The sequence below is a fragment of the Eptesicus fuscus genome, chromosome 13, assembly GCF_027574615.1.
Source record: "Eptesicus fuscus isolate TK198812 chromosome 13, DD_ASM_mEF_20220401, whole genome shotgun sequence".
Lineage (NCBI taxonomy): Eukaryota > Metazoa > Chordata > Mammalia > Chiroptera > Vespertilionidae > Eptesicus > Eptesicus fuscus.
The window spans coordinates 42063918-42077719 of record NC_072485.1 but is presented as its reverse complement, the minus strand read 5'-3'; the positions used below and the strand labels follow the sequence as shown (position 1 = coordinate 42077719).

The window sequence follows — 13802 nt, the reverse complement described above, 5'->3', positions numbered from 1 at the left end:
CTATCCACTAAGCCAAACCGGCTAGGGCCCTCATCATTTTTAATATGTTGATTATTTTTGTTACCTCATTGCAGTCTTTGTTCCCTTATATATGTGACTTTATGCAGTTTTGATCATGTGAAACCATAATAAGAGTTCTCATTTACTGACCGCTTATTATGAATTATGTACTGTGCTTGTTTTATATACACTGAGTGGCCAGATTATTATGATCTCTGAACGCATAATAATCTGGCCAATTAGTGTATATCCTGTATAATAAAAGGCTAATATGCAAATTGTCCCCTCAACCAGGAGTTTGACCAGCAGACAGGCTGGCCAACCGCCCATGTCCCCTCCCCCTGCCCAGGCTGGCTGGGCGCCACCCATGCACAAATTTATGCACCGGGCCTCTAATATATACACTGAGTGGCCAGATTATTATGTGTTCAGAGATCATCATAATCTGGCCACTCAGTGTATATATTACTCCTATTTAAATGTAAGAACTGATATGTTGAATACTTACATTATATTTATTACATTACTTATATTGAATGCTTATCTTGTTAGAAACTGTTCAAAGAGCTTTTCCTGTATTAACTTCCTTAACTTATACAACCTTATGCGAATAGATATGTTAACCCCATTTTATAGTTCAGAAAACTGAGGCTTATCAGGGTTAGTGACTTGCCTAAGATAACACAGTAAACAGCTGTATTAGTATTCACATCTAGATCTCTTTAAATTCATATCTAAAATCTCTGGTCATTTCAATGTATTGTATTATTTGACATTGTTCATGTGTTCTTTAATGATTTCTATTTGGACTTCTTCTAGAAAGGGTCTAAGGATTAATAGAATCTTTAAAATTGGGTTTGATTTGTTTTTCTCCTGCTGCTCGTCTGTTAGCTCCTTGAGGACAGGGACTAGAGGTCATGTTTATTTCTACATTCTTCTTCCCAGTAAATGCAAAGTAAATATTTGATGGATGAATCAATGAAGCATTTTTTACTACAGAACAGTTTGTCCACTGGAGCCAAACACTAAATACCTAGAATTGCAGTGGAGAAATATTGGGTATTTTATTATGAACTAGAGGCCCGGTGCACGAAATTTGTGCATGCGGGAGGGGGGGTGTCCCTCAGCCCAGCCTGCACCCTCTCCAATCTGGGATCCCTCTCACAATCCAGGACTGCTGGCTCCCAACTGCTCGCCTGTCTACCTTCCTGATTGCCCCTAACCGCTTCTGCCTGCCAGCCTGATCATCCCCTAACCACTCCCTTGCCAGCCTGATTAATGCCTAACTGCTCCCCTGCCAGCCTGATTGCCCCTAACTGCCCTCCTCTGCTGGCCTGGTCACCCCTAACTGCCCTCCCCTGCAGGCCTGGTCACCCCTAACTGCCCTCCCCTCTTTTCTTTGAGTTGAATAGCTTTGCACCCTTAAAGTTTCAAGCCTGAAAGTTACAAACCACAGCAAGATTTTTTACTCCTTTCACATTGATGTCCAGACTTACTCCTGATTACGTCTTTGTTCAAGTCAGAATAGAATCCAGGAAGAAAGCCTACATTAAGTGCTAATTATCCTTTTTTTTTTAACACCTGCTACTTACCTGAGACAAGTGACATGTAGTGAAAGCTGGGTGATTGGGAGAGAGTAAGGAGGCATTGGGGAGCAAAACAAAGGGTGATTAGTCCAAACTTCTGACTTAGAGTTGTATTATACATTTGGAATTCTTCAGCTAAGTCTGAGGTAGATATCTGAAGGAATGAAAGGGAAACAGATACTCTGAAACAGAAATGAGCCTCCCTCTTTGGGTTCTAGTCTTCCTTTCCTCTTTTGAAAAAAAATATTTTTATTTATTTCAGAGAACAAGGGAGAGATAGAAACATCAATGATGAGAGAGAATCATTGATTGGCTGCCTCCTGCATGTCCCCTGCTGGAGATCAAGCCTGCAACCTGGGCATGTCCCCTGATTGGATTGAACCGTGGCCTCCTGGTTCATAGGTTGACGCTCAGCCACTGAGCCACACCGGCGGGCTGCTTTCCTCTTATTTATCTAAGTTTTTTGAGGATCTCTCACGTGCCAGACAGTTTTCTAGCACAGGAAGCAGATGAATATGGCCTAATGACTTTTCTTAAGGAGCTTGCATTCAGGTAGAGAATGAATTTGAATGCCGTCTTGTACTTCTAGGTAAGCACTGTAATGATGGTAGAAAAGAAAATGCTTTGGAGCATTAAAAACTCAAGATACATTCTTCCTAGAAAAGAGACTAAAGGCTTCATGTGTCTTGGAAGTGATGTTATCAGGCAGAAAGGATGTTTTAGCCTGAGGGGGACAGCCTGACTAAAAAGCATGGGGAGTGGTAGAAGGTGATCCTTGGAATAGTAGTTTGGGGCCATATTTGGGTGATTTGATTGCCTGTCTAAGGAGTTGGATCTTATCCTATTTGGGGGGGACCATTAGAGGGTTTTTAAGCAGGGGAATGACATGTTCAAGACTGTATGTTAGAGATTCCTTTCCAGAGCTCCTGGGAGGGTAGATAGGAAGGGGAGACACTGAACAAGGGAGGCTTAACAAGGAAGTCGTCATAGTCAGCCAGTTAAGGGACAGCAAAGATTCAAATGGAAAGGAGAGAATAGATACAATAAACGGTTGGGTGAGGGATGAAAGGGAAGTGTCCAGCATGGTCCCAGGTTTCCAACTTACGTCCTAGCAGGTGCCTTCGTCCACAATTGGAAATGTAGGCAAGGATCAGGCTGAAATGGAACACCTGAGATGCACTCTGGACTTGTGGGTAGAGCTGCAGAGGGAGCTGGCTAGAGCTGAAGTGCTTGTGTTTGTGTTTCAGATGGTGACCCTCTTTCAGATGTGGGTTGTTCCCCTCTATTTCACAGTGAAGCTGCACTGGTGGAGGTTCCTAGTGATCTGGATCTTCTTCTCTGCTGTCACAGCCTTTGTCACCTTCCGAGCCACCCGAAAGCCACTAGTGCAGACAACCCCAAGGTGAGAATTTAGGTAGTGGAAAGAACAAGGTTTCCTGAAGCTAACGGTTTGGGATGCATGGGAGGGGGTGTGTTTAGATGGAAAACTTTGCAAGTTTTATCTGCCATGTTTACTTGGCACTGAGCTCCACCAAAACAAGCTGATTGGGAGACCTACCTCCCATTCACAGATTTAAAAAACCCAAATATTTCCCTATAGCTTACCTTATAGTTTATTTCAAGGTCTGTTTACATTAAAAGCAAACAATAGAGTAAGCAAATCCTGGTGATGATTGTAGTATCATTTAAAATGTTATTTTCTTCTGTGAACCCTTCTCTGATCTCTAAGTTAGATTTTCTGTTATATTTTTCATGGTGCCCTGCAGTTTTCCTTCATAGAGCTTATCACAATTTATAACTAAATATTATTTTGAGAGTCTATCTCCCCACTAAACTATATCTATGAGATCAGAACCACATCCATTCTGTCTGTCACTGTATATCCAGACAAATTTGTGCACTGGGGAGGGGTGTCCCTCAGCCCAGCCTGCACTCACTCCAATCTGGGACCCCTGGGGGATGTCTGACTGCTGGTTTAGGCCCAATTATTAGGCCTAAATTGGTAGTACGACATTCCTCTCACAATCTGGGACTGCTGGCTCCCAACCACTCACCTGCCTGCCAGCCTGATCACCCCCTAACCACTCCCCTGCCAACCTGATCAATGCCTATCTGCTCCCCTGCCGGCCCAGTCGCCCCCAACTGCCCTCCCTTGTTGGCCCGGTTGCCCCCAGCTCCCCTCCCCTGCAGGCCTGGTTGCCTCCAACTGCCCTCTCCTGCTGGCCTGGTCACCCCCAACTGCCCTCCCCTGCCAACCTGGTCCCCCACAACTATCCTCCCCTGCCGGCCTGGTCGCCCCTAACTGCCCTCCCCTGCAGGCCTGGTCCCCCCCAACTACCCTCCCTTGCTGGACTGATGGCCCACAACTACCCTCCCCTGCTGGCCATCTTGTGGTGGCCATCTTTGACCACATGGGGGCAGCCATCTTTGATCACATGAGGGTGGCCATCTTGTGCAAGGGTGTGAGGGTCAGTTTGCATATTACCTCTTTATTATATAGGATATCTTAAGTGGCCTCAGGGTAAGGTACTTTCCAATAGGATGGGTCAGCTGCCTTCCCCCCAGGCAAAGCCGCCTGTATATAGCAAATGTCTGTGTGGGAAAGATGTCCTCCGCTGCATGAGGAAATGACTCAGCACAGGAAACCGGGGTTGTCTGCCTTCTAGCTCTAACCCCTGAGTCTCCAGTCCTGGTTTCTGCTCACACAGCTCTAGTCCACACAGCTCTCCCTCTGCCAGAGAACGGTGGCTCCACAGGGAATTTTGTGCAGTGGCCCTTTAAGAAGGTGCCTGAATTTTCAGCCATCACTCCCTGGTAGATAGCAGCCCTGCTGCTTTTCCCAGCCAGATGTTATATGGGTACTCTTCTCAGTTCTGGTGCTCTCTGCAGGGGGGCCCAGCTTGGGGATTAGATCCCAGAGTTTTCAGTGGCAACCCCCCACAGCTGAGATATCTCTCCGGAATATCAGTTGCTGTCTGTGGGCACCTGGCCAGCCCTATCGCTTCTCTGCCCCTCCTACCAATCTCTATGCAGTCTCCACTTTCGGTCCTCGGGTATCAGGGTTCTCTCCAGTGAATCTTCCATTGATTATTCAGGAAGTTTTTCTGTATTTTAACTGTAATTCCAGTTTGCTCCTGGGAGCGTGTCTGTGCAGCATCCACTTACTCTACCGCCATTTTTAACGTCTTTCTCTCTCCTTTCTCCAGGTTGGTTTATAAATGGTTCCTGCTGATCTATAAAATTAGCTATGCCACTGGCATCGTTGGCTACATGGCTGTCATGTTTACCCTTTTTGGGCTTAATTTATTATTCAAGTGAGTACCCTTTGCTTTTTTTTTTTTTTTTTTTTTTTTTCTGGTGTTGGGGGAGGAGATGCTGGTGGGATATATCTTCCTGGGGCAAGTCCTGGTTATTAACAGGGGAAACATGGTATCCCAGACTCGAGCCATGGGGGATCCGAGGGTGGGCCCTCCACTATTGAGCTGACAAAGAGAAAGGAATGTTGGATAATACAGAGTTAGAGTTTCAAATCATTGGTTATGTTTTCTAAGAATTTATATTTTAGTGGAAGAGTATGACAGAAGTAATAATAATGATTATAGCCAGTTTCCCATTACTTTATCTCCCTAATAGAACTATTTTCCTTGTCCAATAGAACTATTTATTGCAGCATCTGCTCTCCCTGAGTGATCTTATGTTCAAGAAGAGTAGGAGTTGGCAAACTATGTCTTGTGGGCCAAATTGGTCTACTTCCTGTTTTTATAAAATAAAAAAATATTTTACTGGAACACAGTCACACACATTTGTTTACACATTGTCTATAGCTTCTCTTGCAGTAAAACAGCAGATTTTAATAATTGCAGCAGAGACTATATGGGCCACAAAACTAAAATATTTACTATCTGACCCTTTACAGAAAAAATTTGCTGACCCGGGACTAGACATTTGAACTCGTGGCATACAGTTGACCACACCTGGCAACAGATCCACCTAGAAGGATACAAGACAGGAAATTGCAGGGCAGTGTCTTCAGTTCTCATAGTAGTCACAGGGCTGAGCTGTAAGAGAGTGAGACGCCTGTCCCAGAAGTGCCCCCTCGCCCAAGGAACACATTCAGTTTCAGGAATCTCCCAGTCCAGATGCAGTGTACCGATCACAGGCCATGTTTAACATATAAGCATTGTTGCTTTGTAGCACAGCTGACAATCCACTTTTATCAGATTTCTAAGGAAACAGTTCTAGAAAGTTAACCTGTGGACATTTAACTCCTCCGTTGTTAGGCACGTAGGTTGTTTTTCTATTTAGTGTTGTTACAGATAACATGGCTGTGGTGCTTCCTAAGGTTACATTACTAGGAGTAGGAGTCTGGCTATTGCTTTCTGTTGTCATAAGCTTTCTAAAATATCTGTTTCAGCATACATGTCTACCTACCCCCAACTGAGGTAGAAGCCAAGAAATTCTGGGCTTTGAGATTCGTGGGTACAGTGAGTAGGGCAGAAGAGGGTGGAAATGTGGTTTCCTGGCTGAAGGGATGAGGTTTGTGGATCACAAGGAAACCTAAGCCTATGACAGTGTACTGAAGCTAAACAGATTTAGGATTAAAATTTAAATTCGTGACTACTGGCCTCTTCCCCAAACCTAGTACACTACTTTATATAGTGAGAGGGCAGCCATGGCTCTTACTTGGGGTAGAACAGGCTGGAAGAATAAACTGGCTCCACAAAGGAACTAATCAGTATAGAGTCTAATACATCTCATCAAAGAAAAGCAAGATATTTCCAGATATGTTCTTACCTGTGTGGTTTAAAAAAATTTAAAATCAAGATTCTGCCTTATATTTTAAAGCCATTTATTCTATAATTACAGTTTCTTTTTACTTTCATAAACTCTACAAGGAAGAAAACTGAATTGGGAATCTTGACCATTTTTATGCTACTGATCAGGTTAATCGGTGAAAGATCATGATGTCTAGTTAATAGGTTAAATATTACAAGATTGATGAGCAAATTCAGCTTTCTAAGATAAATACCATTTACAACTTTAAGTGAACACATACAGTTCCTGGTACTTTTTTTTTTTTTTTTTTTTTAGTTTAAAGAGAGAGGAAGCTGGAGAGGGAGAGAGACCAATGTGAGAGGGAAACGTTGATCGGGTGCCTCCTGCATGGGGATCAAACCCACAACCTTGGTATGTGCCCTCACCAAGAATCGAACCTGCGATCTTTTGGTGCACAGAATGACGCTCCAATCAACTGAGCCACACAGGCAGGGTACAAATATTTTAACAAAGGTACTTTCTATACTAAACATTTATAGACTCAAGGTTGCAAATTATTGGACTATTAAAACAAATCTCTTGATATTATAGGCAAGAACTTTGTCTTTCTACCTAAAATCTATATAATTTTATTAACCAGTGTCACCCTAATATATCTAATAAAAATACTTTGTTCTTGGTAAATAGATGTGGGTCAAAGTTTAACTTGATGACATATAGAATATGTATAGGTGCAGTTTAACATTTTATGGTAGCTCGACTGTAACTGACTAACTTTTTTTCTAAAAACTGTGGTTGCCCAACTTTTCTGTAAAGGGTTAAATAATAAATATTTTAGACTTTGTGAGATAAGAGTCAAAATCTAGGATATGATATAGATGCTTCTATAATGAGAGAAAATGCCTTCCCTGCCCCATGGGCTGTATCAGATGGTGGGCATATTTGTGCCTGCTTGCCATCAGACAAGACATTCTCAGAAGCAGTAGCCTGAAAGGGGGTGGGGGTTTAAAGTAGAGTTCTCAATATGTAGGTGCCAACCAGAGCAGGCCCTTGGCAGCTGCAGTGCATGGTTGCCAGTTGGAGGAGGCAGGCACTGGGAACAGAGAGGGGAAGTGAGGCAGAAGGGGATACCATGGCTTCATCTTTGAAGCTCACAATGCTAGCCTGTTCAATTGGTGCCCAGGGACAATACACTGAGTGGCCAGATTATTATGATCTCTGAACGCATAATAATCTGGCCACTCAGTGTATATCCTATATAATAAAAGGCTAATGTGCAGATTGTCCCCTCGACCAGGAGTTCGACCAGCAGGCAGTCCGGCTAATCGCCCATGTCCCCTCCCCTGGCCAGTCTGGCTGGACCCCACCCATGCACGAATTCATGCACCGGGCCTCTAATACACATACACACACACACACTCACTGAGTGGCCAGATTATTATGCGTTCAGAGATCATAATAATCTGGCCACTCAGTGTATACTGTAAATACAGCATGTTAGATTTGGTCTTAGTTTGCCCTAGCAAACTTGCTCTAGCCCTTGAACCTTCCACTTTTTGGCACTTCCTTCTGTGTCTCAGAGTAGAATACAAAGCAGTGTGTCTCAGGGCAGGCCATGCTACTTCCTTTACAGGATCAAACCAGAAGATGCCATGGACTTTGGCATTTCTCTCCTCTTCTATGGCCTCTACTATGGTGTTCTTGAGCGGGACTTTGCAGAAATGTGTGCAGACTACATGGCGTCTACCATAGGGGTGAGTTCACCTGGCTCTTAATACTGCCTCCTGCCACCTCCAGAGAGTTCAGGATAGCATCACTTGTTTGAAGGAAGAGAGGAGCCAGATAAAATCCTTCAAGATGTGAGTGGTATGTATGGAGATTTCTTCCTTAAAATTTGGAAAGTCAGATCTCAGATGTACCCTGGAATTTTTAACTTTAGGACCATTATAGGAAAGGACCACTTTACCCTGAAGGAAGTTAGCATTTATTCAACAAGTATTTATGTAATGCCTATGTGCCTGAACACTGCTGGGATTGCAAAGGTGTACACACAGAAGCAGATATGGTCCTTGCCTAATTGGAGTTTACTCTCTAGTGACAGAGAGGGGTATTAAGGGTAATAAACACAAAAATAAATATAAAGTTATAATTTTAATAAATATTATGAAGGAAAGGTTCATGATGCAATGAATAAATGTAGTAGTAGCATTTGACCTAGTCTTGTGTCTCAAAGGGCTTCTTTGAAAAAGTGATTACTGAGCTGACTCAAACAATGTGTAGGTGTTAACTAGATGAAGTGAAGTGAAAAGAGGTAGAGAAAATTTCGAGTATAGCGTCCTGTGGTGGAAGGAAAGGTGGGCATTTTGAAGAACTAAGGCTAATATGGTTGTAGGGCCGAGAATGTAGTGAAATAACTGGAGACATAGTCAGAGGCTAGACTAGAAAAAGCCTTATAGGACTAAGGAAAGATTGTGGGTTTTTTTATACTTAAAAGACTGGAAGGCTACAATAGAAAATGACGTTATCTGATTTGCATTTTGAAAAGATTGTATTGGCCCTAACCGGTTTGGCTCAGTGGTAGAGCGTCAGCTTGTGGACTGAAAGGTCCCAGGTTCCACTCCGGTCAAGGGCATGTACCTTGGTTGCGGGCACATCCCCAGTAGGAGGCATGCAGGAGGCAGCTGATCAATGTCTCTCTCATCGATGTTTCTAACTCTCTATCCGTCTCCCTTCCTCTCTGTAAAAAATCAATAAAATATATATATTTTAAAAAAGATCATATTGGCTGCTGGGTAGAGAACAGATTGGAGAGGGGTCCACAGGTTAGAGATATGTTCTTATCTGTGTGGTTTAAAAAAAATTAAGACTATTTAAGAGACAAATGCACTAGTCTGGGAAAGATGAAGGTAGCTTGGATTAGAGTAGAGATGGTAGAAAGGGAGAGAAGAGCACTATTTTAAAGTATTTTGTAGGTAAGTTTGATGGGACTTGGTTATAGATTGGTTCTGGAGCCTGAAGGAAAAAATATGAAGGAAAGGTAGGTGTCAAAGCTGAGATTTCTAACTCAAGCAACTCCTTGAGTGATGTACACTTTGGTGAGATAGGAAATGCTTTTTGAAGATGAGATGGAGACCATGGAGAAATTCTTCAAGCTTAAAATATGGGTAAAATAGCCAATCTGAGAAACCCACATCAGTATCCCTTTCTTTCCTTTATAATGGAAATATGTTTTTGTGTTTTTTTGCTATTTACATTATCTTAATTATGTAAACAACACAAAAGTGTTCCCCATCTCAGTGTCATCCCATTAGACCCTACCCCAAGGGAGAATATTTCAGAATTCAATGGACATCTCTCCATTTCTGTGCTGAAATACTTGTGGCTCTGTCTGATGAAGGGGAACCGAAGGGCATTCAGAAGTTCTTGACAGCTTGGAGTGAAACCCTGGGAGAACACCAGGGAAATAGGTTCTCTGGGAGCATCAGATACCAGTCCTAGCTTTTAGGCAGCAGATAGCTATGGAGACCAAGTGAGAAGAACAGGAAAGGATCGGCACTGACTCCATGTGAGGCGCTTCGGGAACTCCGGAAAGATTTGAGGCAGTTTGCAGGTGGGAGACTATCTACTGTGTGAACTTGTATGTCCATGCTTCTGTAATCTCATTTGTGTCACAGGCCAATTTAGGTTAAATAATACTCAACCATCACCTTGGATACCTTTAATCTAATATTGTAGTTTCAGATCTAGGACTTTGTTTCTGAGTATCAGGGGCTATTTATTTTTCTAGCAATGGATCAAATTGAAAACAAAGTATATTGGGTCACTTTGTGGACAGCTTATTAGATACTTTTTTGAACAACTATCTTATGTTTTAGCTGCATTTCTCGGTCTTGTACACATTTATGTAGGCTTCAGCTCTTCCTTTACCCATTTCACTTCCCAGAAGAAATTTCTGGACCCTAGATTATCTAGTTACTATACGTTGAACAACAGCTGTTCTCTTAGACTGCTTTTATAGCATAGCCAGCTTTTCACAGTCACTCTTGCCGGTATCCTATCCTTTACCCTCTAGTGATTTCTTTTTTTTCTCATTGTTTTTACAGGACCAATTCTCTGATTTCCCCAGGTTGTTGCCAACTTGATTTCAAGGTTATTATCAGCTGCCAATTTAAGCATAGCCTTAATTCCCTCAGGTGGTCGCTGATAACCAATCTACAAAAATCCCTTTTCTGTCCAAATGGGACTGAGCTCAGAATTGATCCACAGGGATAGCTTCTCCTCTAGGGGAGATGGGATCATTACATTGGCCTCTCCAAAACAGGGTTTGAGCTGGGCCTTCCATGTTCTTGGGAAGAATTATTGGGTGCTCCAATGATTTCAGCTGATAGTCCTTAAAACATAAATTCCAGCTTTACCAAAAGACCTGGCAGGAGAATCTCTTGTTAGGGCGGAGGGTGCCTCAAATACCAGCTCTTGGCCCCTCATATTCTCCTTCCCTTTATGGGATCTTACTACCCCATATGCTCACTTAATAGGCTGGCCCAAGTATAAACCCACATACTTCCCTGTATCTCAGCATAAGAACAGAAGGATCAAGCAGTCACATTGGGCTTTATTAAAAGGTTGAAGATGAGAGCAGGAAAATAAGCCAAGGATACTTGGCTGAGGTTAATCTGGCTTACCAGGCTACCTGCTTTCCAGGGTTTCCAGACCCCGCCTTTGCCAACTCTCAGCCTACGCTGTGTAGCTAGTGGCACATCTAGACAACTGTTTTCCAAATGTCTGGACCCAGAGCCTTTGTTCCTGACAAAAATATGCCACCCCTTCCTCTATTCCTCAGGCCAGCCTTCTGAATCCTGGTGTCTTATGTGAAGACTTACCTCTTTCCTAGGTAATTGACATTGAGAATGGCCATCCCTTTCAGAGGAGCCACTCTATCCAACACCTGTTCAACAGAATGTGACCTTGCTGATCCTGACTATGGACAGTTTGCTGTTTCCCCATGTTCCCATCTTGCAGCAGAGTTGGTCATAGGAAGACTAGAATGGCTTGTGGTGGTACTGGTGAGTCACCAGGAGTTCATTCATTATTCCCATAGCAAACATTGCTGAGACTTAGTGACAGGCCTTCTTCTAGGGCTTGGGATGCCAGCAGATCAGACCAGGCAAGGTGTGGGAGAGGGATTTCAGCATAGATTAAAGGGATACATTGCACTGCCTTTACAGTTCTTTCCAACCCTGAGAATTCCAGGACTCTCTTGTTTCTGCCCGTCTTTGGTCAAGTGGGCCTTGTGCTCTGGGTCTCTGAGCCACGGAAACCTCAATTTCAAGAATAACCCTGACCTTAAAAACAAAATCTGATCAATGCTTTGGTGCAGGCAATTTGAAGAAGCCAGGAAATTTCCACCTACCATGCATTCATTAGGCAACTCGTTAATTCATTTATTCAAGAAATAGTTATTTGTCAATTGTCTATAATGTACCAAGTATGACCCAAGTACAGTCTTCACTAATACCACTACCACCCATTTCAGTAGCAATCCTTGTTTTGTGTTGTTGTGGTTTTTTGTGTTTGTTTTTTTTTTTTAATTGTGGTAAAATACACATAACATTGCCCTGGCCAGTGGCTCAGTTGGTTGGAGTATCATCTCATACAACAAAGGGTTGCAGGTTCAATTACCGGTCAGGGCATGTATGGGAGGAAACTGATTCGATGTTTCTCTTTCTCTCCCTCTTCCTCTCTCTTTAAAATCAATAAAAACATTCTCTAATGAGGACTGAAAAACCACATATAACAAAATTTACTATCTTAATCATTTTTAAGTGTATAGTTCAGTTATATTAAGTACATTTACATTGTTCTGCAACCATCACTACCATACATCCATAAAACTCTTCACTTGTAAAACTGAAGTTCTATACCCATTAAATAGTACCTCCGCAATTTCCCCTCCCCCAGCCTCAGACAACCGCCATTCTATTTTCTGTCTCTGAATTTGACCACTGCAGGTACCTCATATAAGTGGACTTGTGCAATATTTGACTTTTGTGATTGACTTATTTCACTTAGCATAATGTCTTCAGGGTTCACCCATGTTGTAGCATGTATCAGAATTTTCTTCCTTTTTAAGTCAGAATAATATTCCACTGTAGGTATAGACCATATTTTCAGGCCTGATCATTTTGCATAGTCTTTTGTACATTTTGTGATCATGGCTCCTATCCCAGAAAGTCATAGTTGATGTTGGAGCTGTTCTGCTTGCCATGTCAGCAACTTGTTTTAGTCCTCGCATAGTTCCCCTTTGAGGGTGGTTTGCCCTAAAGAGATCTGTGATTTTTTCGTGTCAGGGTTCTTAGAAATGAAATCAGGAGGCTTTGTAAGTACATTAGCAAGCATTTGCAATTCCTTTTCACTGTTCTGTTTAGTGGAGAGTACCTCTTTGGTTTGTCTTCACGTGGAGAAACTTGTAATATGAACTTCAGTCATTATCATCTTATGATGAGTCTAGGGAACCTTGGATGTTTGGTTTTTTCCATCTGGTCACTATGAGATCATAATCGTGTGACAGCCAGTCAGTATGGTTTCCTTGATTGTGAAATAAGCTTATTTTGGGGGCTTCTTCCAGGCAGGGCAGTAACCCGCACTATTCATGCTACATTGGGTATAACTCACACTTTCTTCTTTGTTTTTGTAGGTTTCTTTTAATCCTCAGCTGAAGATATGTTTATTGACTTTTAGAGAGGGAAGGAGAGGGGTGGGAAAGGGAGAGTAGAAGAGGGGAGGGAAGGAGAGGAAGGAGAGGGAAGGAGGGGAGGAGAGGGGAGGGGAGGAGAGGGGAGAAGAATCGTGGATTGGTTGCCTCCTGTTTGTGCCTGGACTGGGGCTGGAACCTGCAACCTAGATATGTCCCTGACCAGGAATTGAACTTGCAACCTTTTGGTGTACAGGACAACGCTCCAGTCATCTGAGCCACACTGGCCAGGGCTCTACCTCACACTGTTTTGTTTTTTTACCTCACACTTCTGAGCAAGTTTCTGTGCCCCAGAGTTACCTCTTGGATCATCAGTGGCCCCAATATCATCAGGACAAGACTAGCTAGCCATTCATCTGGCTTAAAGTAATGGAAAGAGCTAGGGGGTTAGAGTCAGACCTAGTTTCAAGTTCTAATCCACTTTTAATTAGCTATGTACTCTTTTCTTTTTAAAATTCTTTTAATCTTTATTGTTGAAAGTATTACATATGTTCCTATGTTGTTACTGTCTTTAGACAGAGAGTAAGGGAGGGAAGGAGAGAGAAAGAGAAACATTGGTTGGTTGCCTCCTGTATGCACCCTGACCAGGTTTCAAACCCACAACCTTTTAATGTATAGGATGATGCTCTAATCAACTGAGCCACCCAGCCAGGGCTAGCTGTGTGCTCTTGAGCAAGTTACTTTACCTC

General features: G+C 42.8%; 1 protein-coding gene across 2 annotated transcripts in view; it reads left to right on the top strand.

The window, feature by feature from the left end:
* The window catches only part of RNF121 (ring finger protein 121), a 71468-nt gene that overhangs the window by 52202 nt on the left and 5464 nt on the right, over positions 1-13802 (top strand). Inside the window, exons 4-6 of one of the 2 annotated variants that reach the window (XM_008149918.3) lie at positions 2834-2988; positions 4793-4900; positions 7996-8116. In XM_008149918.3, coding sequence (XP_008148140.1) covers positions 2834-2988; positions 4793-4900; positions 7996-8116 — 384 coding nt within the window. The remainder of the gene's footprint in view (positions 1-2833; positions 2989-4792; positions 4901-7995; positions 8117-13802) is intronic. The other variant, XM_054725291.1, reaches the window with a different exon arrangement.